Source organism: Rhinolophus sinicus, chromosome 8 (assembly GCF_057876585.1).
Source record: "Rhinolophus sinicus isolate RSI-liver-muscle chromosome 8, RSI-T2T, whole genome shotgun sequence".
Taxonomy (NCBI): Eukaryota; Metazoa; Chordata; class Mammalia; order Chiroptera; family Rhinolophidae; genus Rhinolophus; species Rhinolophus sinicus.
Genome location: NC_142508.1, coordinates 34963029 through 34990430, shown reverse-complemented (window position 1 = coordinate 34990430; position 27402 = coordinate 34963029). Strand labels below are relative to the sequence as shown.

At 48.8% G+C, this 27402-nt stretch overlaps 2 protein-coding genes and 1 long non-coding RNA gene across 6 annotated transcripts; 2 read left to right on the top strand and 1 right to left on the bottom strand.

Annotated features, from left to right (window-relative positions):
• The first annotated feature begins 174 nt into the window (after positions 1-174).
• RPS9 (ribosomal protein S9) lies at positions 175-6670 on the top strand. The gene is made up of 5 exons (XM_019715930.3): positions 175-309; positions 551-672; positions 914-1036; positions 5281-5467; positions 6420-6670. The coding sequence occupies exons 2-5, from the start codon at positions 576-578 to the stop codon at positions 6595-6597; spliced, it is 585 nt and encodes a 194-aa protein (XP_019571489.1). The 5' UTR covers positions 175-309; positions 551-575; the 3' UTR covers positions 6598-6670.
• A 147-nt stretch (positions 6671-6817) lies between these two features.
• On the bottom strand, positions 6818-18870 carry LOC109437002 (leukocyte immunoglobulin-like receptor subfamily A member 3). Of its 4 annotated transcripts, XM_088800026.1 has the most exons (14): positions 18650-18869; positions 13383-13576; positions 13131-13166; positions 12678-12965; positions 12215-12526; positions 11709-11990; positions 11100-11399; positions 10497-10544; positions 10038-10190; positions 9605-9712; positions 9207-9249; positions 9091-9128; positions 8835-8884; positions 6818-8130 (listed from the first exon to the last, which is right to left on the bottom strand). In XM_088800026.1, the coding sequence occupies exons 1-14, from the start codon at positions 18658-18660 to the stop codon at positions 7984-7986; spliced, it is 2010 nt and encodes a 669-aa protein (XP_088656152.1). In that variant the 5' UTR covers positions 18661-18869; the 3' UTR covers positions 6818-7983. The 4 variants fall into 4 exon arrangements, 2 of the variants coding, with proteins under 2 accessions (XP_088656152.1, XP_074172077.2); XM_074315976.2 differs by lacking the exon at positions 10038-10190 and having other exon boundaries at positions 18650-18866; XR_016021981.1 differs by lacking the exon at positions 6818-8130 and having other exon boundaries at positions 9207-9355; positions 18650-18870.
• LOC141567707 (uncharacterized) lies at positions 13570-24206 on the top strand. Its single transcript, XR_016021982.1, has 3 exons — positions 13570-15842; positions 22111-22279; positions 23619-24206. It is a non-coding gene; the product is annotated as an uncharacterized LOC141567707 (long non-coding RNA).
• Positions 24207-27402: the final 3196 nt, after the last annotated feature.

The following is a 27402-nucleotide window of genomic DNA, read 5'->3' as shown; positions in this document are numbered from 1 at the left end:
AGATACAATGTCTCCATCATTAGACCGACTCAGAGACTAGTGGCTGCATTTCAGTCACCACCCTGGGGCGGAGGAGGGTCCCCACTTCTCAAGTCTCTGACTCCCTATCAGGCGCCGAGATGTGATACTCCTACCAAACGCGGCTCCCGCCCAACCTTTTGTCCACACAGCTTTCCTGCCCGCCAACGCCTCTTCTGATTGGTGCAGGCGTGCGCCGTGCGGGCTGACGTCACGGGCGGCGGCGCTGCTATAAGAGCGCGGCCCGAGCGTGTGCGCTCCTTTTCCTCAGTTACCAGGGTCTGCTCTTAGGTTAGTTGTGCTGCCGTGTATTGTGGTGCATGTGTGGGTTGTTAGGTCGTGCGGGCCTTCCGAGCCTTAATAAGGACCGTGAAGAGGTTGGGGGTGAGATGAGGACGGATAGCAACTGGTTTGTGGGGTGATACCAAAAGCTTTAGGGCAATTCTCGCGAGATGTGTGGTGGTGTAGCATAGTTGTGGCACTGCGCAGGTGCCGCCTGGAGTCCTCACGGTGAGCTTTCCCTCCCGCGCAGGCGCCGACGGGCGAGCGGAGCCAACATGCCGGTGGCCCGGAGCTGGGTTTGTCGCAAAACCTACGTGACCCCGCGGAGACCCTTCGAGAAATCCCGCCTCGACCAAGAGCTGAAGCTGATCGGTGAGTGGCGAAGGCAGGGTTTTGGCTTCCAGGGTCGGGAGAAGGCGAGCACGTGGATCAGGTCGCTCCTTGCTCGGCTGTCAGTTCGAATTCTCAGGTGTGTCCGTCTCCTTCTTCCCCAAGTTAAGGATTATTGGTGGTTTCCAAAGATTTTCTGTATCCCGAAGCCAGCAATCCATCTTTTGCACTAGTCCGTAGGATTGAGCCTGTTCGCCTATCAGCCCCCCCCTTCATTTTGTAGGCGAGTATGGGCTTCGGAACAAACGTGAGGTCTGGAGGGTCAAATTCACACTGGCCAAGATCCGCAAGGCTGCCCGGGAGCTGCTGACGCTGGATGAGAAAGACCCACGGCGGCTGTTTGAAGGTGTGTATGGGACCCCTCAGGAAAGGGATGAAGGGCAGGGCTGCTGGGCCAGTGACAGAGGTGTTCCGCTGAACAAGTGGAGCCAGCCTTTTAACTTGGAGTTGAATGTGAATCGTGGGGTAGGAAAAGGGAGTCTGGATCCAAATCCTTGCCCTAGTCTTTACGTGTGCCACTTTGTTTTACCCAAACGTTGGATCTTAATTTACCCTTAATTAGAACTAATAACACCAAGCAAGTTTGGCCGCCTAACTACAGCTGTGTATAACGTGAAAATAACTGCTCGTATATATCCTGTTTTCTAGATGGTGGAGTTTCTGAAATGTCTGATGGTGATTGCAGGGAGGGGGCTTGGCTGTGTATTTACCTGCTTCAATGGTCAAGGACATTTAGGGGACATTTTGCAAAGACCTAAACAGGACAGGACAGGACCTATGGATGTCACAGGGAAGAACGTTTAGACTCTTGCTTAACATCTTAAATTTCTACTTTGAGATCGGAAGTTGAGGGCTTCCCAAAGCAAAAATTGACACGTCCCCATTCAAATTTTAATGGTCTCTCTTAGATTATAAGATAGCAATAATATTAAAATAGCTGGTATCTTATAAGGACTGGGCTAAGTTCCTTTTTCTAAGCTCTTCCTATACATCATTTAACCTGCACAGCAGCCTTGTAAGGGGTGGCTACTGATAATACCCTTACAGATGAACAAATGGTCAGAGAGGCCTCCCATCATAGTGGGACTGGAGGGCAGGCTCCAGGTGGACTCAGTGATGGGGATGGAATCAGATGATTTTTAGAGGAAGCTTAGGGAACAGTAGCTGAATGTAAAAAGTTAATGTGCTCCCTAACTTGGCGCGTGTAGCTTACATTGATTATCCTGGATGGGGTGAGCTTTGTGTAATTCACAGGTTGTGATTTGAACAGATGTAAAGTCTGGCTGTAAATGGGTCTGTAATTTGTTGTTTGTAACAGCTTTTTTTTTTTTTTTAAAGATTTTATTGGGGAAGGGGAACAGGACTTTATTGGGGAACAATGGTCAAATTGTTGTCCTTTCAATCTTAGTTGTGGGGGGTTCTGTTCAGCTTCAAGTTGTTGTTCTTTCAGTCTTAGTTGTGGAAGGCGCAGCTCAGCTCCAGGTCCAGTTGCCGTTGCTAGTTGCAGGGGGCACAGCCCACCATCCCCTGCGGGAGTCGAACCGGCAACCTTGTGGTTGAGAGGACAGGCTCCAACCAACTGAGCCATCTGGGAGCTCAGCGGCAGCTCAGCTCAAGGTGCCGTGTTCAATTTTTTAGTTGCAGGGGGCGCTGCCCACCATCCCTTGCGAGACTCGAGGAATTGAACTGGCAACCTTGTGGTTGAGAGCCCGCACCCCAACCAACAACTGAGCCATCCGGGAGGCAGCTCAGCTCAAGGTGCCGTGTTCAATCTTAGTTGCAGGGGGCAGAGCCCACCATCCCTTGCAGGACTCGAGGAATTGAACTGGCAACCTTGTGGTCGAGAGCCCACTGGCCCATGTGGGAATCGAACCGGCAGCCTTCGGAGTTAGGAGCACGGAGCTCTAACCTCCTGAGCCACTGGGCCGGCCCTGTAACAGCTTTTATTAGGACAAAATTTACATGCCATACAATTTATTCAAAGCGTCTGCAACTTGTTTTTAGTTAACTCCTAACACTGGCTCCCTCATAGCTGTCATTTTGATCCTGTTTTTAGCCCAAGGCTAGGGAATCTTGATTTATGGTGGAAAGCAGGAGGGGTTGGGAATCAGGCCTGGCTTCCTTGAGTACCTGGCTTTTCTCTTACTAATTTTCAATTGGGTTATTAGTATGATTTTTTTTCTCCTAACCTATGACTAAGGAAGGAAATGCTTTTAAAGCTGAGCTCTCACTGTAAGCAAGAGAGTGGTTATCCATATTAGAGGTTGAGCAAGGCATGGAGCTTGTTTAACCGCATATGTATCGCACTTAAGTCTGTCTCACACTCACAGATGTTAGTGGTTTCATTCTTTTTATTAGTTCATAACTGCTTTTGACAATCTCATGGAAATTCCAGAATCCCCTTCCCCATGGACACTGGTATTGGGTGGGACGTTATCCCAGAGGCTGAAGGGAGGAGGCCACAGCTGGTCTTGGAGGGCTCTGAAGATAGGGCTAATTATAATGAAACTCAACTCTGTGGTTGGATGACAGTCATATGGCAAAGAGATCAGATAGGGCAGGGTTGAGTGGCAGGTGTCCAAAGATTGTTTATGGTTTTCCATGGCAGAAATGGAAGTAGCGAGGGGAAGGCAGCACCTTCACTTTCTGGTAAATGAAGCCATTTAGCCATAGGACAGGGAGGAGGAGCCTGTGAGTGAGCTCTGCCGCTGCAAGTGTCCTCACTGGTGTGGCATCAGGCGGGAAGGGTCCCTGAGTCTCATCTGTTAGAAAGACGAACTCTTACCAGCAGCCACCATTTGGCTGGCGGTTCCGTCAGGTACCGACCAGTATAAACTCCGTCCTCATAGCAGCTTAAGGACAGGTGTTCTGTTTTTCAGATCAACAACTAAGGCGCTTCAGTGCTTGCTTCATGCCACAATGACGGGCCCTTTTGCCACTGAAGTGCCCACGGGATCAGCCAGCTTTCTTTCAAGCTTTCCCTGGGGAAAGTGTCCCATAGATGTGGGTCCACTGTTTATGGAGTTTGAATTTTGTTTTGCTGTAACGAAAGATTAATACTGGCATTCATGGTGTCAGGTGGGGTCACTGGTCCCGCTCCCAACATAAGAACGCAGGACATGGTGAGGCCAAAAAGGAACACCCACGGAGCCATAGGTAGAGGAGTCATACCACTATATTCTCGCTGGCGGCTGGGTTGGAGACACAGGAAGCAGGAGCCACACGATCCGCAATCCACACTCCACCACCACTAGACCACCCTCTGCTAGCGTAGCCACGGCAGTTATATCAGTGGCTAATGCCTCCCTGGTTACAGCTGACGTCCATTTACTACTTGAGCCAGCACCTTTCCTCGTGAAGCTGAGAGCCTGGAAACTGCACTCCTGGCTCTGTTCCAATAGCCACTTCATAAAGTGAAACTGATCCTTTTCATATTTATTACGGTTATTTGTTTATTGGTTAATTATATAGGTTTCAAATGTACAATTCTGTAATAAATCTGTACATATATTGCGTTGTATGTTCACCACCCAAAATCAAATGTCCTGTCACCATATATTTGACCACCTTTATGCTTTTCTACCTCTTCTTGAAACTAATCCTTTCTAAGCAGAAAAGTTTTGGGCTTTTACCCCCGTGTCAGTGTTAATTAGCTATGAGCCTGCTCCATGAAACTAGGGCTTTCTTTCTTTTTCAAAGATTTTATTGGGGAAGGGGAACAGGACTTTATTGGGGGAACAGTGTGTACTTCCAGGCCTTTTTTCCAAGTCAAGTTGTTGTCCTTTCAATCTCAGTTGTGGAGGGTACTGTTCAGCTTCAAGTTGTTGTTCTTTCAGTCTTAGTTGTGGAGGGCGCAGCTCAGCTCCAGGTCCAGTTGCCATTTTCTAGTTGCAGAGGGCACAGCCCACCATCCCTTTCAGGAGTCGAACCGGCAACCTTGTGGTTGAGAGGCTGCGCTCCAACTAACTGAGCCATCTGGGAGCTCAGCGGCAGCTCAGCTCAAGGTGCCGTGTTCAATTTTAGTTGCAGGGGGCGCTGCCCACCATCCCTTGCGGAAGTCAAGGAATCGGAAGTCAAGGAATCGAACTGGCAACCTTGAGGTTGAGAGCCCACTGGCCCATGTGGGAATCGAACTGGCAGCCTTCGGAGTTAGAAACATGGAGCTCTAACCACCTGAGCCACCGGGCCGGTGAAACTAGGGCTTTCTTGACTACAGAATATTAGCTCTTACCTACTGTGCTTAGTTACGGGGAATGGTTCAATAGCAGCAACCCTTGGTCTTTGCACATAAATATTGCTGGTGAATGCCAAGCCTTCTTACAGGGATTGAGTCATTTACTCTTCCTAACAAATCTGAGGAAGGTTCTCGTACAGGTGAGAACACAGGTGTGTGTAGTCACCTGCCCTCCCTGGTGAGGTGGATGTAGCCTTAGGAACCTGCCTTAGGGTTTTGTGAGATCACATGAGTCACATGGTCCTGTGTCAGAGTTGGCTCCTACTTCTGAGGCCCCACCAAAGTGAGGTGGAGGATTTGAACTCAGCAGGTGGAGGTCAGCTGGGCTCCAGTCACGCTTACCCCCCCACCCACAGGCAACGCCCTGCTGCGGCGCCTCGTCCGCATCGGCGTGCTGGACGAGGGCAAGATGAAGCTGGACTACATCCTGGGCCTGAAGATCGAGGACTTCCTGGAGAGGCGCCTGCAGACGCAGGTTTTCAAGCTGGGCCTGGCCAAGTCCATCCATCACGCCCGTGTGCTCATCCGCCAGCGTCACATCAGGTAACGCCTTTGCTGGGCTCCCAGAGTCCTCCCCGCCCCCTGACGCTTGCCTTTGCTGAGCCTACTGTCCCTGTCTTCTATACAGCCCTCGGAGGTGACAGGTGTGAGCTCACCCTGAGGGTACACACTGACCCCTACAAATAGCTCGTGGGGGGCTGGGGGCTGCCTCATCCCCCCCATAGCCCAGCACAAGGGTCACTGCGGCCTGAGCCGTACACCTTGCGAAGGCCTCTGCCAGGCATGCAGGCAACTGGACAGGTAACAGCTCTGGTGTCCCCCAGTGAGAGGTCGTTGGGCTTTAACTGGCTTGGGTGTGTTCGGCTGTCTTAGGACCACTTGTGAAGTCATCCCAGAGCCGGATTGCTGCTGCATTCTTATACTGTGGGCATTACCTTGGTGGCGAAGTCACCACAGTCCAGGGTCCCATGTGAGGCCAGTGCTGGCTCGGTGGCCACTGGTGCCCTGAAGACCAGTCAGGCCAGTGGGTCTTTACCGGTGCTGTTCACCTGATCTGTACGCTGGGCGCCATTCGGGGGAAGCTGTGCAGTAAATGGGCAGGATCTCTGCACTCAGTTGCTGCCTAGGCCCTTCACTAGTCCGGAACCCCTGGACAAGAGCCTCACTTACATTCCTTGTCGGAAAGGATTTCATAGAACCCAGCCTCGGGCTGTTGCTTCCAGAACAAAACTCAGTGTTCAGAATATTCAAAAACAAGATCTTGGGCTTACAGGCTGCCACCTCTCCTCATTGGCTCTGTGGTCTTGTGTGGGTACTTCTGAATGTCCCTTTGTAAAAGGAGACACTGTCACAAAGTGTCTGGGTTAGATGAACACCTGAGTCCATGGGGTCAGGATGCTCTGCGGCATGGCTGTCAGCACAGCTGTCACCCACCCTCTGGCTTCAGCACGAGTCACAGAGGTGTCTCCGCCCTTCACCTGCCCTCCTCCTCCAGGGTCCGCAAGCAGGTGGTGAACATCCCGTCCTTCATTGTCCGCCTGGACTCCCAGAAGCACATCGACTTCTCCCTCCGGTCCCCGTACGGGGGTGGCCGCCCGGGCCGCGTGAAGAGGAAGAACGCCAAGAAGGGCCAGGGCGGAGCCGGGGCCGGTGATGATGAGGAGGAGGATTAAGCCCGCACCACCCACCTGCAGACGCTGCAGTGTCTTTCCCAGTCAGATAATAAAACGCATCAACACTTTGGAACTGGTCTTACTGGTGCGTCTTTCCCTCGCTGCTCTGGCCACGCAGCCTGTGTAGCGGGAAGCACAGCTGCGCCCTTCACCAGGCGGCCTCGAGCCAGTTCCACACTTGGAAGTATTGCCCTGCGTAGAACGGGTCTGGCTAGCCTGGTTGGGTCAGATCCTCGTGGGCTTTTTATTTTAATGTAAGTTTCCGGTGTACAACATAGTTCAACATCTATACAAAGGGATCATCTCCAAAATGATCCCTGAGAAAATGGGGACTGCGTCATGAATGAGCATTGTGATCCTTGCTCGGGCCATGCCACTACTCTGTCTGTCCAGTTTCGCATGTGCTGCAGCCGGCACTTAGCTGCTGTGACTGCCTCTTAGACCATGGTCCTTCTCCTGGGGCGGGAGCTACAGTCCTGACGCCACAGCAGGGGGGCCAAGGGTGTTACAGGAAGGTGGAGTCAACCAGAAGGAAATGAAGCCAGCAGTTTGCATGTGGGGGTGGGGAAGAGGCAGCTCCAGGCAGAGGGAGTCCATAGCAAGTGGGGTCAGGGTCAGCTCACATCTCCAGCTCTAACCCTGACCCCGGGAAGAGAAGTCGGGGCAAGGGGGGCGGTGGGAGCTGAGAGCTGACCCCATCCACCTCTTTTAATTGGTTTTTGGTAGGGAACGGTTGACAAGATCGCAGGCTCACTTCACAGCTCGTTAGGGGTGTGATTGATGAGGTCTGCAGTTCTGTGTCTTAGAAGTGGGAAATGGATTCTGGTCTGTGGGAAGGGACACTGAAGGCACCCCTCCCCCTGCATTTGGAGTCTGAAACCACTGACGGTCAGGAGGGAGCGGACTTCCCTTTTCTCCACAGCTGCACTGGGCTGGGGAGGAAGGGGCTTGGTCTCAGGAAATGAGAAACGAATTGAGCAACCCCTCTGCACCCTCTAGTTGGGCCCTGTGGGGGCTTTTGGGCTCTGAGGTCAGTTAAGCACTCAGCTTCACAGGGACAGCTGCAGCTGATGGGCTGGGTAGGCGGCCCTCCCCTCTCACCCCGAGGTTGCCATTTGCAAAGTGATAACCTCAATTGCAGGTAGTTGCATGGGACCCTTACGGTCAGTGAGGTCCCTTTGGTAGGTAGGGACTAAGATGAGTTGTGTAAGGATGGAATCCCTGGAAACAATTGCCTTCCAAAAGGTTCCCAGGAGCTGTTGGCCGTCCAGGTCAGGTCTCCAGGCTGGCTGGGGTCACGAGCTGTGTCTCCAATGGGGGCAGCTCCTGTGCCTTCCAGGGTCCCTGCAGGCCCCTCCCTGGAGTGGGGTCTGGGCCCTTCCCAGGCTAGTGGATGGCCAGAGCGGCGTACACGCTGGGCTCATCTGGGAGCTCCTCTGACGGGGAGGAAGGGGGTGCACTTGTCTCCCGTCTGAGGGTCAAGTGGTTCAGCTGGGCGTAGGTCACATCCTGGGGGTCTTCGGATGCTGCAACCTGCAGTTGGGGGAGAGCAAAGACGTGGTTGGGGTGGGGAAGCCTGAGACCAGGGAGGAAAGAACAGTCTTGGGGGTTTTCGTTGTTGGGGCTCTGCTGGAGATGGGGGTTCTCCTTGGTTCTCGTATCCTCCAGTCAGCCTGTCTTTAGGGGTCTGGGGGAGGAGAGGTTAGGTTGAAGCCCCTGTGACGTGGGTGTTGGGAGGTGTGAGTCTCGTACTGGGGAGAGGTCAGGACTGGAGGTAGGGATTTGGTGTGGAGCCATCAGCGTGGAGGGACAGTCAGACCCCACTGCACCCCTCAAGGGAGTGCCATCATTCGTTAGAGTGAGCTGAACGAGCCTGCTGTCACCCGTATCAGGTCCATGGGAGAGACGAACAGCGAGGGCTGAGCCAGACTGGAGGACCCTTTGTGCAGGTTTTAGAAGGCGCTCCTCTGGGCCTCTGCAAGCCCGGGGCTTGGATTTCAGCCCCTTGTCAGCCCTGACCTTCAGCCTGTCTTCTCCATCTGAGCCTTCAACAGCTCCAAGGGCAGAGGGACCAGCCGAGGAGACAAAGGAGGGTGCGAGGTTGTAGCAGCCCAGGGCCGTGCTTCCAGGAAGGAGAGGCTGCTGAGTTGTGTGGTGTGAGGGTGGAGATGTGTCCCCTGGATTTAGTGTATGAACAGGAGGTGTGGGTGCCCTGCTCAGGACCAGATGGAGCTCACCTCACTGTCCAGCTGTCTGTCCTCAGGCTGTGTGTCTTTCACGACAGCATCTGGTGGGGACAGAACACAGGGCTCATCTCTTGCCAGCCAGGCAGCGGCCCAGAGAGGGTCAGTGATGTGGCCAGGGTCACTATCAGATTCATGCTGTCTCACCGTGAAGCCCAGAACTATTTTGAACCAAACCCGGTTTTCATGTCCCACCCACATTTTCTAGGCCCGTCTCCTCCCCCAGGACAGCCCTTCTTCGTCCCCTTACACAAGTTCTCCTCCTGGACATCAGCAGCTGGGCTGGAGCTGGGGAGGAGACGGATTGTTAGGGGCAGTGCGGTGGCAGCGGGCAGGCGGGAGTTGGGTCTGTGGGAGAGGGCTCACCTTTTCTGCAGGCCTCTGTCCTCAGGCTCTGATGCTGCAGCCACTGCAGGAAGGTGGTGGTCAGCCTCTAGCCCACCCTAGAACCCTCCCCCGGGGCTGCACTAAGGTCTTCGGAGGACGCAACAACAGAAGATTATAACCCCTCCCACCTGCATGCAGAATTCAAGAGAAAGCAATTCAAAACGAGAAACACAACTTGCATTTGTTTTCAAGCATTTCATAAGTTTGAAAAAGCCAAAAGAATACTCGAAAATACGTACATGTATACTCACGTTTAATCTCTTTTCAGACTTTTCCCTGGAGGTTTTCTCAGCTGACCTTCCTCGGCTGGTTTCTCTCTGGCAGGTGCTCTGAGCCCACCCCCTCCTGTGACACTGGTCACCTCGTTCCCTACTCACCTGATGTCCTGTTTTTGCCCTGACACCGGTGCCGGAGGAAGAGGAAGAGGAGCAGGGACAGCAGCACAACGAAAGCCACCGAGACTCCAATCAGAACATTCAGGAGACCTTGGGCACGAGTGACGTCATGGATGAGCCATTTCATTGAGCCCCTACTGTGTGCCGGGCACGTGCTGGGGTCTGTCACTCATGTCCTGAATCCTCACAGCAGTCCTGCACCTGGGGATTGCTGACCACACCCCACCCATTTCACAGAGGAGGAAACGGGGGCACAGAGAGGTTAACCCAGCCTGAAAGTGGCGAGGCGGGGGCTGGAACCCAGGGCTGTGGGTTCCCTTTTGCGTGTTTGTTTTAATTATTTATTCTGTCTCCTCTCCTCCAGGCAGAACGCCTGTCACCCCTCCCCATTCCAGCCCAGATGCTTCTCCCCTACCTGGAGCCCGTGTGTACATGGAGTGTGTGTATCTGGGAAGTGCAGGAGGAGGGCTCTGCCCTTCCTGACCTCTAAACAGGGCCAGGCCACGTGCTGAGGGCTTGCACTTGGAGGGGGTAGCGGGGGCCCTGTCCCACGGCTGTGAACCTAGGACTTGGGAGGAACACGACTGTCCAAGATCCGAGGGTGGGAAGTAGCAGAGCTGGGATTTGAATCACGAGTGTGGCTTCTTTCCCTAACTCCATGGCAGCTCCTTGGGGGCTGAGCTCCCCTAAGCTTATGGAGGGGAGCTCAGATACTGCCTGTGTCCCCAGCACCCACCGCCTGTGTCCCCAGCACACACACTGTCCAAGCAGCCTTCTCGCCCTTTGCAATCGGAGAAGGAACTTATCCAGGAAGTGGCTGAGGCAAGACCAGAACCGAGCTACTCCCACCACCTCCCCACAGACCCCCACTTACCCCTCTGCAGGCCTGTCTCCATGGTGGTGGGGGGGCCCTCAGAGCCGCCTAGGGAACAGGATGGGAGGTGAGGGGCAGGAGCTGCCTTCTCCCCACTTCAGCCCAGCTGCTCCTCCCCCAGGCTGGGCCCCAACATCTCCCTCTGCCATGACGCCCCACTTGTCATGCCCCAGCCTCAGCCCTGGGGGCCTTGTGGTCCGCCCACATGTCTGCCTGACTCCCAACCCCCCTGGGAGACAAGGTGTGCCATAGCGGGCGATCCTGGGCCCTCTGGGGATCGAGGCCTCAGCTAGTCTGCCGTTGTGCTGGTCTCTGGGTGAGGCTGCCAGGACTGGAGACGAGGAAGCCTGGAGGGGCTGCCTCGGGCCTTCTCTCCTTTTGGTCAGCCGGAGTCCTCCCCAGCCTCCCTCTGCCCACCGGGAACATGTCTGCCTCAGGGACGAGGATGATGAAACAGGGATGGGAGTTCTGGCTTTGTCCATCCTTCTGGGAGGTCAGAGTACCTTCGGCTGACCCTCCTGTCACTCTCACTCCCACCCAGCTCAGAGCTCCCCAGTCCTGAACTGACCATGAGGAAAAAGGGGTGGGGCTGGGGCTCCTCACCTGAGACCGCAAGCTGCAGGGGGTCACTGGCGTGTGACAGCAGGTAGGGGGAGGAGCTGCGTGAACCATAGCATCTGTACGTGCCCCCGTGGGCTGAGGTCACAGGACTGATGGGGAAGTTGGCCTGAGAAGGCGCAGCCGTGTCCCGCAGACGCAGGTGCTGGGGAGGAGCAGGTGACCCCTCCTTGTACAGGTGGAAGTTATCAAACCAGACCTCAGAGCGACACTGCAGGGTCACATTCTCCCCCCAGGGCACCGAGGGTCCTGGCTGGGCCGAGAGGGCGGGTGCACGGTACATTCCTGAGGGAGAGGAAGGCCCTGAGGTGTAGAGAGCCGCCCTCTCCCACTTGCCCTTGACCCTGAGTTGCGGGACCACGTCCCTCTCCAGGGGTTCTGGTTGTGAGCCCATCTCAGCTCCTGTCAGTCCCTCTGGGTGGGGCTCTTATCTCCATGTCCCTCACTCCCCTTTTCTCACTCCCTCTCCCTAGAGCACAGCGCATCTCAGCCTCTGCTCCTGGACCCTCTCCCCGCACCCCATCACCACCAGGGTGACCCTGGGCCCAGCGCCCTGAGCCGACTCTCAGGACCTGGGGCAGGCAGGGCCCCCACCTGTGATCAGCACGTCCAGGGGGGCGCTGGGGGCTGACCATGCATACGACAGGTTGTGTCCACTGTAGCATCTGTACTGGCCCCCGTGGGCAGGGGTCACACGGCCCAGGAGGAAGTCGGGGCTGAGCTGCCCATCAAGGCGCTGGGGGTGTGTGAGCCCCCCGCCCTTGGTCAGAGCGAATCTGTCATGGCCGGCCTCCGAGTGACACTGGAGGGTCACGTTGTCTCCAGGCAGCACCAGTGGGCCTGGCTGGGCCGAGAGGGTGGGCTTCCTGTACACGCCTGGGGAGAAGGGGACAGTGGTACCAAGGGGACACACCCCGTATTGCCCACCGGGCTTCAGTGAGAGTTCTCACTGGTCCCTTCCTAACCTCCTGCCTGTGGTTTTGTCCCAGGAGGCCAGTGTCACCAACCCTCCATGACCCCCGGGGCTCCACTGGGCACCAGGTTTAGGACAATCATTTTGGATCCAGGAAAGAGATGGGGCTGAGCAGGTATATCCTCACCTGTGACCTTGAGATGCAGAGGGTTACTGGGTTGTGACCACACATTGGGATTGTAGCTGGAGGAACCATAGCATGTGTAGGTCCCCCCATGGGAAGTGTTCACGGGGCCCACAGGGAAGAGGGCCTGGGCCTGGGCTGGCCATCTCGCATAATTGATCCTTGAAATCATGCGTTTGGGCGGGTCAGCTCCTCTGTCCTTAAGCAGATGGAAAGCGCCCCATCCAGTCTGTGAGCTACATGAGAGGGACACGTTCTCTCCTGAGGCCACCACGGGGCTTGGCTGGGCTGAGAGGGAGGGTGCATCGTAGATGCCTGAGGGAGGAGGAGAGAGCTGTGTTGAAGGGGGCAGTCACCCCATGTACCCCAGTGTGGGCTGTGAGGGGTGAGGTCCCCCTGAGGACACACTTCTTTTCCTTTTGTCTGTGAGGAGGAGCCCACAGTGTTGAGGGGACCCAGCTCTTACCTGTCACCACCAGGGACAGGGGGTCACTCAGCTCTGACCAACTGTTCTTTCTGGTGTAATATGCACACTGGTACCGTCTTGCAGTGGTTGAGCTCATGCGTTCAATAACAAAACCGGTCTTCTTGCTGGAGTCCTGTGGGACCCTTGTATCCAAGGCTCGAGACTCATGCTCATCAAACAGACTGTAGGCCTCAGCCTGCAGGGAACCCTGACACCAGATGGTCACACGGCTCCCCTTGGTGACCATGGGGCCTGGATCAGCCCAGATGGAGGGTTTGGGGAGGACCCCTGGAAAGGAATCAGACCTGAAGGGTCAGGGGTGCCCTTCACCCCTGTGTCACCACCGCTCACTCCAAGGCCCCTCCAGACTGGTCACCATCAGCCCAGACCCTGTTTCTCGTAGGTGCCCAGGGGGTTTGGGGATGGAAGCAGGAGACCTGGGTGAGGACTCACCTGCCTGTACCAGGTCCTGTGGGCCCCGACACAGCCCTGAAAGAGATTCCCTGTGAGAACCATCCCCCACCCATACATAGCAGCTCCAGGCCTGGTTTGGGCCCTAAACATAGGGTCAGACCTGTGGCTGACACGTCTCGTTTCCCCCTGGAAATCCTGTCCCCACTGACCCTCCTGAGTCCTGGGGTCTTTTAGGGACCAGGACCTGGGAGGGGAGGGGACCCCATCCCTCCTCTTTCCCCTAAAGCTCACCGAGGCAGAGAAGGGCAGTGAGGGTCAGGGTTGTGGTGCTGCCTCTCATGGTCCCTAGAGCCCAGCAGGACAGATGCACAGGGTGTGACGAGGTCCAGGCTCCATGTAACATGTCACGAGTTCCTCTTTGCAGTCTCAGAGGAAGGGGAACAGCCCCTTCCAGGGCCTCGCTCTGCTCACCTGGAGGAATGGGGCTGAGGAGACAGCAGGCTGTGGGATATTTTGGACCAGACCTGAGTCTCACCAGACCCACACACTCTGCCTCCACCTCATGCCAAAGCCAAATCCAGAGGATGACACTGGTCCCAGAACATGAGGGGAGAGGAGGCAGGGCAGGAGGTGAGCCAGCCCAATTTCTGTTCCAACTCTGACGCTGCCTCTTCTAGAACCTGTGTGAGCTTGGGTAAGTCACTTCCCTTTCCTGAGACTCTGTAAATGCAATTTTTCGTCCTTTCTCTCATTGGCCAGGCAATCAGGCAGAATTTACTGAGTAGTTACCATGTCCAGCCACGGTGCCAGGCACTGGACATTGACGGCCAAAGCTGACAAATCCTTTCCTTGCACTCATGGGCTCAGATGAACGAAGAGAGACTTTACAGATATTTGATGGCAGACAATTCAGTTACAGTTTTGTTGTGAGATTGTTACATGTTGTAAGAAAAAAAAGAACAATGAGATTCAGTAACATGTATACATTATGTAACCTGGGTCCTTCTTGGGGATGGAGTGACCCTGTGTATAAGCGGGTTAGTCCGGCGGTGGTGGCTGGGTGGCTTTGTGACCAGAAAGGTCCTAAGGTGTTGTCAGACGTGAGAGCAGCCAGGAGAAGCCTGGACCTGCTCACTCAGGTCTCCAGCACCGTGCAAGTACTTTGGGTTTTATGCTGAAGTCAGTGGGCAAGTTCTGTAACAGACAGTACGAACCGAGTTCTGTTTTAAAGAGAGAACCACAGTGTGAAATGTAATGCGGGAGGCTCTATTGATAACACTTGCAAGACAGCGTGCTGATCAGTGTTTGAAGTCGTTTACGTGCTTTTCTCCCACAGCCCTTACACAAACCTATAACACAAAGTACATTTACAGCTGAGTGGCACGAGACAGGATGGCTATTTGGTCCGGCAGGTTGGCTAGGCTCTAACTGACAGGGGTAGCAGCCGAGGACGGCACAGAACTGTTGAAAGTTCAGCTTCTGTGTGTGGCTTGGGGTGGAGGGTTTGGTTGTGGGAGGAGAGTGTGTGCTCTGGAGCTGGTGAGTTTAGCTCAGGTCTGATCATTCACAGCCTGGAATATCAGATGGTGCAACTCAGGGTTTTTTTGAAGATGGAAACTGGTGGAATGGTTGGAGCTCAGACTCGATAGGGTTATAGGAAGAGGCCCTTGGAAGTGCAGAGAGGAGTGAGCTGGAGAAAGCCGTGGGGCCTCGACTGGAGGACGAGGAAGGGGGCTGATGTGATGACGCAGACAAGACGTCTGGAGTCTTGTGGTGGGCTGGGGACATGGATAAGAGGAGCTCAGGGACATAATGTGTGGATTTGATGATTAGGTGTGAGGTGCAAGAGAGTGAGGAACTGAATGAAGGCTGTTCCAATCTCTTCTTGGTGCCTGGAGGAGCCGATGGGACCATCACGGGGAGGACGACCTTGGGGGAGAGGGAGGTGTGGGGAGACGCTTAAAAGGCTGATCACCATTTCTCACTGGAAAGCACGGCCATGCCTCGTGACCTGGGAGTGCGGACTTTCCTTCTTCTAAACACTTCCCTTCACTGACTTCCTTGTTTCTAAGTCAGTACCGTCTTTCCTTCAAATCCCCTCAATAATTTCTGCTCCTCAGTGGCCCCTGCTGCCCTGGGCGGAGCTCTTCCTCTCACATTGTGGGTTCTTTCTCCAGCACTGGTAAGAGCCCGCGTGGCAGGCAATTCAGTGATTTAGAAATGAACCGACTCAGGGATCTGTGAGACAATCCATGTCATTGACCTCCCAGCAAAAGGAGAATGATAGCAAAGAAGAAAAAACATATTTGAAGAAATAGATAGCTGACCGTTTCACAGATTTGTTGAAACTCATAAATTTACATGTCCAAGGTACTTAGTTATAAGTCTTTAAAGAGCATGCCCACACACATCATCATCATCATAAGCTAGTGATAACAAAGCAAAAAATTAAACGCATCGAGAGAAAAAGCCACGTTGCGTACCGAGGAAAAATGGTTTGAATGACTACAGATTTCCCGTCAGAAACCATCATGGTTAGATGATTTTAAAGTCCGGGGAGTCAAGAAGAGCCAACCTGAAATTCTGGACATTTTCCTCAGGAATGGCAGCTAAATAGTCATTCTGAGAGGAAAGGATACTGAGCAAATTCGTTGCCGGCAGACCTACTTAAAAGAAGTAAGCTCCTCAGGCAAGAAGGAAATAATTCTAGACGAAAACGGAAAGTCAAGAATAAAGGAAGAGCAAAAAATGGTAACTATTTAAGTAAATGTTATATCATAGTTCTCTTGCATTTCAAAAAACGTGTGGATGTTTAAAGCTGAAATGGTAACATTGTCTGGTTGGGTTTTTAATGCATGTAAATGTAATACATACAACAACTACAGTATAGAGTGTAAAGGGTAATAGGACATATTTGTGGTCAGGCTTCTGCATTTGCCTTGAAGAGGTAAAATAGTTCCTGTGTGTAGACTCTGCAATGTGGTGTGTGTATTATAATACCTATAATAGCCACTTAAAAAACAACACACACAGTTATAGGTAGAACAGCAGTAGATAAATTGGAATGGAATAACAAACAATTCTCCAAAAAGCCAAGAGAAGGCAGGAAAGGAAAAACTGAAGAGCAAACAATAGAGGGGAAGAGTGGACAAACAATAAAAGGTGACACCCCAAACAGCCTTATCAGTGGTTACATTAATTGTAAACAGTGAAAGCACAATGGCAGAGATTGCAGGGTTGAATTTCCCATAAGACCCAACTATATGTAGTCGGCAAGAGGTTCCCTTTATTTGCCTTTATTTTCCTTTTTTACCTTTTAAATCTTTATTTCAACATAACTGTTGGTAAAGATGAACTAGGACTTCATCAGGCTGTGAAGTCTATGTAAGAGCTCTACTCATGGACGTTCACGGGATCACCTAGTGGAGATCTATGGTCCTAACTACCTTTTCATAAAACTGTGGTTCTAACTTCCTGTCGCCCTGTCTTAAGTGCCCTCCAGCTTAGCACACAAGGCAGAATGCACATGCCTGGATGTGTCTGCATGTGCTGGGTTGCAGGACTTTTCCCTTTTCCCAAACAAAACCTTCTGGTGACAGACCACCTAGTTGATGTTCAGTGGAAATTCTGCTTATAGAAATACACTCATACTGGCTAATAGAAGGCAAGTTAAGTTTAACTTATTCTACACAATTTAGACCCAATTCTTGGTACATGGCTTAAGCAGTAAAAAAACAAAAAAGCAAACAAAACAAAAAAACAGGATTTCAATCTAGTTTATTTTTCATCTATTACAAATATATAAAAGATCCTCTGCCAGATACCGCTAAAGCAGGTAGCAAGAACCTCGAGAGATTAATCTTTGGTTTGTCTCTGAAAAATAACACGTATTATACTGTAAAATTATAAAATCGGTTGCAACTATTTTATGCCAGTTTACAAAGTTCAATAAGGAGTAGATGTTGAAAAAGGTGAGTGAGCCTATGTACACATGTGAAACCGTAAAAGCTTCCTGATTTCATTAACATTGCACGGAGATTCCAAATCTATACAAAGCAAGATTCAGATAATTTCCTGAATCTGGATTAACAGTCTCAGTTCGGTTCATTTGCTGAGCTCAAAAGAAAACTCCACACACTGGCTATTTTTTGATTTATGCAAAAAAGAAAATTATGTTTCTTCCCCCGCTTTTCAGTCCAGAATTCATTTATTGCAGGCAGGGTAGTCCTCTATTGTCCACATTCATGGGGTGACATGTGACAAGGTCTACTGGGTTTTAAACATGTATTAGCACTCATGCAAAATAGCCCCCAAGTTAAAGACCACATGACTTTCGAAGTGAGTGTAAAAAATGGCCCTTCTTTGGAAGACTAGAGCAAAACATCCAGCCATAGTTATAAGAAGCCTTATCAAAAAAGAAAAAGTGCTGCTCCTTATGAATTGTAGTTCAATTAAAAAAAAGTAGCCCAAAGAAACAGCTCTAAAAAGTGAAAAAAAATATAACTTAAAATATGTTGAGGGGCGGCCAGTTAGCTCAGTTGATTAGAGCATGTTGCTCTTACAGGGTTGCCGGTTTGATCCCCACACGGGCCACTTTGAGCTGTGCCCTCACAACTAGGTTGAAACACTACTTGACTTGGAGCTGATGGGGCCTGAAAAACACACTTGAAAATAAATAAATAAATAAAACCAAAAACCAAAAAAGTGAATCATTCTTACAAAAAATATCTTGACAAACAATGTAAAAACATAGTTAGGAGATACCTTTTGAAAAGACTACCTAGGATTAGGCGTATAATGTATTCTAGTATTTCAAGTTTATCTCATTACTAAACATCAATTTACAAATGACTTGTTCAAATTTGTTTCTTTATCAAAAGGGAAACTTCTAGCTTCAATTCTATGCAGTGGAGGGTAAACTGAGAAAACAAAAACATTCCAACAGTTCCATGCAAATACCACATTTTTCAAATGGTAGAACTCCCAACTACACCAGAAGTTCATATTACTAACATGCTTTTCACTGGAACACTTCTTAATAAGTAAAAAACTACATGGCAATAAGGTCAAGAACCTAATATACTCATAGGCCTGACAATCACATCCTCATTTCCTGGAAGGAAGACTAAAGTTCTACTCATTTCTAGTAACAAGCTTTTTGCAGATCAATTTAACAATAAGGAGTTTTAATTTCCTTCATACTTTTGTTTTTAGCATTCTAGTCTCAAAAACTAGGTAAGAAAATTAGTCCAATTCCCTGGTAGTCATTTTTTTTCTTTTGTAGTATGAAAGAGTCCACAAAACCTCTTCCCCAAACTGATTCACAATCCCCAGTCTGTACTTAATGTGAATTTTCTCGTATATAATGTAAAGATAAATTACATAAAAGGTACCCAGGAACATTAAAACTAGCTTTACAATTTCAGGTTTAAAGCATAAATATCTGCAGGTTGATCCTCTGTTGACAATGATCGTCGGGGCCTAGAATTCACCTAGAGTTCTACAGTTACAAATTCCCATTCATGCACCAAAACACACACTAGTAACACACAACTTACTTCTCATTCATGTCTTGAGAAAATGTTCTTTGAGTCTTTGGTCTCCCAGTCAATTCAAACTTCAAATGTCTTCAGTCAAACTTCACTCTCAGAGACTTAACAAGTTTTCACCCGCACTTCATCAATGCTTTTCTGAATCTTTTTCATGGTGCACAGCCAAACTCTGAAAGTTGTGTCTCAAGGGATCACGAGATAAACGAAAACCAGTGACATATAAAGTGGTTACTTCAGAATAGAAAATAGGAAATCAGTTTAGAAGGGAAGTGAGAGCAGCAAGTGCTCATATTAAGTAGCAGTTTCTAATCTTTAAGTTTCCTTCTTAAGACACAAGAAAAAGAAGAGCAAACACCCCAAAGTCAGCAGAATAAAATAACACAGGGCAGAAATTAATGAAACTGAACACAGAGAAACTGTAACAAAAATCAGCGAAACCCAAAGACAATTCTTTAAAAAGGCCAATAAAATTGATAAACCATTAGTCAGATGATTCTTTAAAACCAACCCTACACATATCATGATCATAATTAAACTAGCGAAAAAACCAAATAGAAAGCATGCAGAGAAAAGGACCAGTATGAAAGACTACACGCTTTCTGATTTCATTTCTGTGACTGTCTTGAACTGGCAAGACTAATACCTAAGAGCTGCTTCCTTCAGTCTGGGTTTGGGGGACGTAGGTCGACTAAAAACATCACCATGGGTTTTACGAGCGATGGCCGTGTTTACAGATTGATTGTGGTTGTAGTTGTTACATGAATTTCTACATTTTCCAAAGCTGATCAAAGTACACACTTAAAAGGTGTCTCGGCCAGCGCAACACGGGCAGTGAGGGTGTGAGAAGGGGCGGCTTTGGGTTAAGTTTTTGAGAAAGAAACATGCAGAGACTTAATGCAGTTAAATCTCAGAGGGCCAGGGGTCTCACAGTTCTGAAAGACTGGAGCCCAGATTTGAGCCGACTGGAGATTTTTAATGATAAGTATACAAGGGAGTAGCAGTGTTTTTGGCACAGTCTGTGAGACTCATTTATCACGTTATAGAAACAACCCAAACCAATTATGTTGATCTTCAAACAGCCGAAGCAGAAAGTCCTTGAGGTGAGGTGTGCAACTCTTTTAAGGGACATATATTACATGTTGAAATTATTTCATAGGGAGAGAGAGCTTAATCTTATCACTCTCAAGACTTTTCTCCCAATTAGGTGAGAGGGAAAAGTCAGAGCCAGCAGCGGCTTTTCCCAGGCAGGGGGACGGGGAGACAAGGCCCCTTCCCACATCTTTCTAAGGCAGCTCATCGGGGGTCTCCACGGGGTTACCCTGGCTTGAGTTGTCCCCCCACCCCGTGGGGGATCTTACTCGTCTTTGGCCGCAAACCCTCTTTTGGAGACTAAATAGAGAGAAATGTAAAGTCCTGGAGATGCACAGTCTCACAGACTCTTCTTTCCTTAAGGAAAGACACGGGGGGACAGTCTGCTGGGCTGCTGTGTGACAACAAAAAGGATTACATTGATCACACACATACACACACACACACACACACACACACACACACACACGTTAGGATCAACCCCTGTGCATTCCACTGGGGGTGAAATCAACTTGGGACCACATGTCTGATTTGCGTTCGTAAGGAATGACATAGTATTAAGGACACAGTGTTGGTCTCTGGACTTCCAGGAGGTGCCTGCAGTTAGATCACTGTCTGGGGGAAGGCTGTCCCTGACACCAGGCGCAAGAATAGCCTCCATTTCTGTCACCAAGGCTAGCCTCAGAGGCCCACTGTGGGAACACTGGGATGATGAGGAACAGAGGCTGGCTCGTATCTATGGAACTAGCCTCCTGCCCCGTGGTTGTTAAGGAATTGTCTACGGTGGGGCTCTGAGGGGATATTTTTTAAAAATTCTTTTTCTCCTTTTTTTTTAGTTAAAGTTTATTGGTGTGACAATGATTAGTAAAGTCACATAGGTTTCAAGTGTACAATTCTGTAATACTTCATCTGTATATCACATTGTGTGTTCACCACCATGAGTAGTATTATGAACAAATAGACAGAAACAGGAAACGGCAACCTTACACCAAATAGGACATTGTACACTTAAACATAACATACAGGGTAAAGAAAAAAACATTTAAAAAGAAGAAAAAGACAACCTGCTACTGCAATGCAGAAATCAACTCACAGCATAAATAGGGACAATTTGTGACAACAAAAATTGTTTTTCAATGACAGTTGACATACAATATTAGTTTCAGGTGTGCAGGATAGTGATTAGACATTTGTATACCTTATGAAGTGATCCCCCAACGAGTCTACTACCCTCCTGACACCATCCATAATTATTACTGTATTGTTGGTTATACGAGGTCTGCAATTAAGTTCGTGAACTCATCCTAGATAAAGTGCTACACACCTCATTGTTGAATATCACTACAGTCACCTTCCAAGTCCTCCCCTTAGGAAGGTATGCACTGATGCCAGTGCCTTGTCCACCCTTCAAAGCAATTTTGGAACTCTTTTTTGTGGAATGGTCATCAGAGCTGCCATCGTATTACCCTCAATGTCCTGAATGTCATCAAAATGTCTTCTTTTCAATATTTCCTTTATCTTCAGGTAAAGAAAGAAGTCATTGGGGGCCAGATCAGGTGAGTTGGAAGGATGTTCAAATATAGTTTTTGTTTACTCGCTAAAAACCCTCACAGACAGTGCCTTGTGAGGTGGTGCCTTGTCCTGATGCAAGAGCCATGAGTTGCTGGAGAAAAGTTCAGGTCATTTTTATCTAACTTTTTCACAGCCTTTTCAGCTCTTCCAAATAGTAAACTTGGTTAACTGTCCTGCTAGTACAAATTCATAATGAATAATCCCTCTGAAATCAAAGAAGTTTAGCAACATGGTTTTTGAGTCTTGATTTGGACTGATGGAACTTTTTTGGTCATGGAGAATTGGCTGACTTCCATTGTGCACTTTGACGCTTTCTTTCAGGGTCGTGTTGGTACATCCGTGTTTCATCACCAGTGATAACACGGCCCAAAACATAGTCTTGCCTCTCCCAAAGGCCTTGGGAAACTTTGACTCTCCTTTGCTTTTGTTCATCGCTGAGCTCCTTCGGGACCATTGTTGCACACACCTTTCTCAAGCCAAGATTTTCAGTTAAGATTTTCCTAACTGTTTCTCTATCAATGTTTACTTGGTCTGCTATGCTTCTCACAGTCAGCTGATGATTTTGACATAAAATTCAATAAATTTTTGCAATGTTTTTTGTCAGTTCTGCTCGTTACTGGCCACCCTGACATCTCTTCATCAGTGACACATTCTCTCCTCTCAGAAAAACACTTAATCCATTTGTACACTGCCATTTTCTTCATGGCATTATCCCCATAAACTTGGACTAACATGTCCCTGATTTCACTTCCACTCTTGCCAAGTTTAACAAGAAATGTAATGTTTGTTTGTTGCTCTAATTCAAGCTCAGACATTCTCGTGACAGCACAAAAAACACGCAACAACAATAATGAACGCCACTCAGCAAGACACCGCCACACGTCCACATGAACACAGCTGTGAGACACTGATACACCAAGGTTATGAGACCTTCCCGAGCTGTTTGTACGGTGCTGACGATGTAAGCGCACGCTGGTGAGTTTGTGAACTTCAGTGTCAGACCTCATGTTCCTTGAGCTGACTTTACGTGCCTGTGACTGACTTGTAACTGCCCTCTCAGGGGACATTATATCTGAGTCAAAGGTGCAGGTGCTTTGTGCCCACTCCTGTACATCTGTCCATACACGTGCCTCCTTCCTGGGTGTGCTCATCTCCTCCCATTCAATTTTTCTCCTTCCCGTCCGCTGACCACATAGGCGGACATTTGCTACTACCCTTGAGGAGTCCGTGTGTGTATCTTTACATCTAGCTGGTTCTCATTCCACAACAAGGTGTATTTTCCTATCCATTACCCATGTCTGCTCCCGGAAGGCATTTCCTCTCAACAGTATATCTCAGAGTCCCCGCTGGGGCCGTGGAGCATCACTTCTCTAAAACATCATACTGCCCAGACGTGACCCAGGTCATGAGGCTGTGGATGACAGCTGAGGGAGAGGCTTCACTGGGATGGGGAGGTGTCATGTGCATCTAAGCCACATCTTTGTGAGACTTACCTTTGTCCTCCAGAACCTCTGTACATGGCCCCAGATTTACCACTCACATCCCGCAATGAACTGCAACCTCATGACTTGGTGGGGAGGACAAAACCCCCACTCCTCTCGTTATTTCCAGTTGCAGTGATGTCTCCACATCAGTCATTCAGTGGCTATTGGGAACCGGTGGAAATCAGAGGCAGCTTTCTGAATGGCATCTAGCTCTCTGTTGTAGGTGATGTGATGACATGAGCCCAGAGTGGCTAAGCCTCTCCTCTGCCACTTGTTCTAGGCAGAGAATTCACACAGCTTCCCAGTACACGTGGGCACTGCTAGCAGCACTGGGTCTGGCAGGTCACATGGCCATGGCTTCAGAATCCTCAGATCAGGGCCTCACTTTGCTCTGGGCTCCACTCAAACCCTCAGCCTCCTCAGCCACCTGATAAGCGAGAAATCATTTTCTCAAGCATGATATGTGCTGCTTCCACAATGGAAAGCGTACACCCAGGATTGTGCTTCTTTCTTAGTGGTACGCGTGGCACATGCAAAGGTGTCTGCCTTACCATACAGGGCATGTCCGGGCAGGCCCTCTGTAACTTCACTGCTTTGGCAGGCCCTGAATCTTTGAATTTCTTTTCTCTGCCCATCCCCCTCTTTTTAAATTAAATTTTTTAAAGTGTTTTTCCAGGACCCATCGTCTCCAAGTCAAGTAGTTATTTCAATCTAGTTGTGGAGGGTGCAGCTCACAGTGGCCCAGGCAGGGATTGAACCGGCAAGCTTGGTGTTATGAGCACCCTGTCTAACCAACTGAGCTAACTGGAAACCTTACTTCCTCTTTTTAGATAAAAAAAAAAATCTCCCGCCATCTGGAGTGCACACCAGGGCTGGCCAACCTCTGCTCTTCACCCTCTGCTCATCAGGTCCAACTGGCAAGATGTCCTCCATGTTGTGAACAAATGTCATTTCATCACTGTCAAGATGCTGAGGGTCCCTTTGGACTGTGCTGTGAAAGAGGGAGGTGAATTTATCCCTGGGCTAACTTTGAGCCCAGGAGAAGAACTGCTTCTTAGTCGCCAGACCATAGTGCCTGGAAATGACCGAAGGCTGTGTAGTTCTGTTCTAGTAAACGCCTCCACCCAGCACAGCAGCTGTCACAGGCAGTAGCGCTGGGTGACCACCCATGGTCCATCCAGTGTTTGCAGGGACCAGGCTGGTGTATTGGGGACACATGGGCCCCACCACCGCCACCTTTAAGCCTGTGAGGGTGGCAGTAACCTCTGCATTTCCACATGAATGCAGGACTGTGTCTGGTTTACCATGCCAGGCACTAGGAAAATGACACTGTTGAGTAACAGAATCTGCTTCCTTTTTTAAAAAGAGTACGTAGCTATGTTTTGGAAGTCAATTAAATAACTTTGTGGTTCAGCTTATCCTTCCAAGCGTTAAATGGAAGTCATTGTTTAGTGCTAGTTTGGCCTCACTCCCAGGGCAAAGTTGTTTTGCACTGTCTTCACTGCTCCAAGGCTTCCTCAGTTCTCTGTAGAAGTCACACGCCTCCCATCACAATGCGAGCTCTGGGCATGAGAGTAAACCTTTTCCGTATTTCTTAAGACGTTACTGTATAACAACATATTAACAAACATCATTGGATGCTAATGCATGTATGTTTGTTTTCGTTGCCCCCAAATTTGAAAATAATGTGAGGCGAGTGTTCAGGGAGGGAGAAAAATGTGGGCAGATTTGATGTTCTGCCCTCTGCCCTGTCCTAGTGCCCACACTTCACTCTTCCATCCTTCCTTCCTTCCTGATGTCCAGAGAATCTCCCCTTTGTCATTGCCTTTCTGGATGAAGAACTTCCTTTGCCTGTTCATTCTGGGGAGGTCGACATGTGATAATCCTCACCTGAGAATGTTTTACTTCCCCTTCACTTTAAATGATAATTTAACCAGCTATAGAATTCAGAATTGACAGTTCATTTTTGTTCAGCACTTGAAAAATGTTGTCAGTTTCCTCCTGCCATCACAGTTTCTGAGGAGAAGCCCGTTGTCTTTTGAGTGGGCTTTCCCTCTATAGGTGAGGTGGCACTTCTGTCTCACTGCATCCTTTGCTTTGTCATTTTTTCCCCTTAGTTGTGTTGTGATGCGTCCTGGCGTGGATTTCTTTGGGCTTGTCCTGTTTGGGATTCACTGAGTTTCGTGACTATGTAGGGTTATGACTTTTGCCCAGTTTGGGGAAATGTCAACCATATTCCTTGAATAGTTTTTCAGTCTCGTCTTCTTCCTCCTCTGCTTCTAGGACTCTGATCACACGGATGCTAGATCTTTTGTTTTAGTCCCACAGGTCCTCGAGGCTCTCTTCATTTTCTTTCCCAGTTTAATTTCTCCCTGTTGTGGAGACTGAGTAATTCCTATTGTTGTGTCTTCACGTTCATTATTTCCCGTGTCCTCTCCTTTCTGCTGTTGAGCCCATCCGTGCAGCTTTTCATTTTGATTGTTTGTAGTTTTCAGATCTAAAAGTTCTATTGTGTTCTTTATATCTTCTATTTCTCTGCCAAGACTTTCCTTTTTTTTTTTTTAAGATTCATTTTAAGTGCCTTTGTAATTGCTCATCAAAGTACTTTTATTATGGCTGTTTTACAATCCTTGTCATATAATTCCAATATCTGTGCCATCTTTGTGTTAGCCTCTGTTAATAATGGTCTTTTCTCACTCAGGATGAGATTTTCCTTGTTCTTGTTACGACGAGCTATTTTGTAATATTGAAATCTGGCTGTTTTGAGTATTATGTTGTGAGAGTGTGGATCTTATTTAAAACTTGTGTTTAGATGGCCTTTTCTGACACATGGCTGGGGTACTGACTCATTACTGCCAGGTGGAAAGGACAGTCCAGGGGCTCCGCGTGGTCCCCTTTGACACCGAGTGTGTCATTCCTGGGGTCTTAACAGTCTTAGCCCATCTGCTGATACATCTACTTTCCCTTGGTCCAAAACTGGAAGTCTGAGACACAGTTGATTTTTACATATTGATGATGTATCCAGTGACATTGGGTAAATTATTTTCAAATTAGAATAATAGATCTTTATATTATTTGGAATTTTCATGCATACAAGTTTAATCTGTGTGTAATACAGCTTATTTTATCCATTCATGCATCTTACTTTTTTTTTTTGCTTTATTTAATTGGTTGATTTTTCCAGTGTTGAATAGATTAAGTGGTCAGCGTGTACAGCCTTGTCAGAGTCTCAATCACAGGCAGAAAGATTTCAAGCATTTACCTTTAAAAATTGTTTCCTTTACAGATTTTTAAAGGTGCATGGATAAATGACAAAAAATTCCCTTTCTTTCCTGAAGAGTATTTTTTTTTTTCATTGTGAATTGGGGATGTATTTTATTAAAAGATTTTCCTCTGTTGATACCATTTTTTCTATTTCTTCTCCCTTTTTAAATTAAAATTTATTGGGGGTGACAAAGGTTAGTAAAATTATATAGGTTTCAGGTGTGCAATTCTGTATTACATCATCTATAAATCCCATTGTGTGTTCACCACCCAGAGTCAGTTCTGCTTCTATCACCATATATTTTACCCCATTTACCCTCATCTGCCACTCCCCTCCCCCCTTACCCTCTGGTAACCACTAAACTATTGTCTGTGTCTATGAGTTTTTGTTTCTTCATATGTTTGTCTTGTTCTTTTGTTGTTTTTGGTTTATATACCACATATCAGTGAAATCATATGGTTCTCTACTTTTTCTGTATGACTTATTTTGCTTAGCATTATACTTTCAAGATCCATCCATGTTGTTGTAAATGACACTATTTCATTTTATGGCAGAATAGTATTCCATTGTGTGTATGTATCACATCTTCTTTATCCAATCAATCTATTGAAGGACGCTTTTGTTCCTTCCATGTCTTGGCCCCCATAAATAAAGCTGCAACGAACATCGGAGTTCATATACATTTATATTTGGGGTTGATACCCAGGAGAGGGATTGCTGGATTATATGGTAATTCTATTCTTTTTTTTTTTTTTTTTTTTTAAGATTTTATTGGGGAAGGGGAACAGGACTCTACTGGGGAACAGTGTGCACTTCCAGGACTTCCCTCCAAGTCAAGTTGTTGTCCTTTCAGTCTTAGTTGTGGAGGGTGCAGCTCAGCTCCAGGTCCAGTTGCCGTTTCTAGTTGCAGGGGGCACAGCTCACCACCCCTTGCAGGACTCAAGGAATTGAACTGGCAACCTTGTGGTTGAGAGCCCACTGGCCCATGTGGAAATCGAACCAGCAGCCCTCAGAGTTAGGAGCATGGAGCTCCAATTGCCTGAGCCACCAGGCCAGCCCGGTAATTCTAATCTTAATTTTTTGAGGAACCTCCACACTGCCTTCCATAGCAGCTGCACCAATCTGCATCCCCACCAAAAGTGTATGAGGGTTCCTTTTTCTCCTCAGCCTCTCCAACACTTATTATTATTTGTCTTGTTGATGATAGCCATTCTAACTGGTGTGAGGTGATATCTCATTGTGGTTTTTATTTGCATTTCTCTGATGATTAGTGATGTTGAGCATCTTTTCATATGTCTATTGGCCATCTGTATGCCAGAAGACCTGAAACAATAAATTGCATAGAAGAA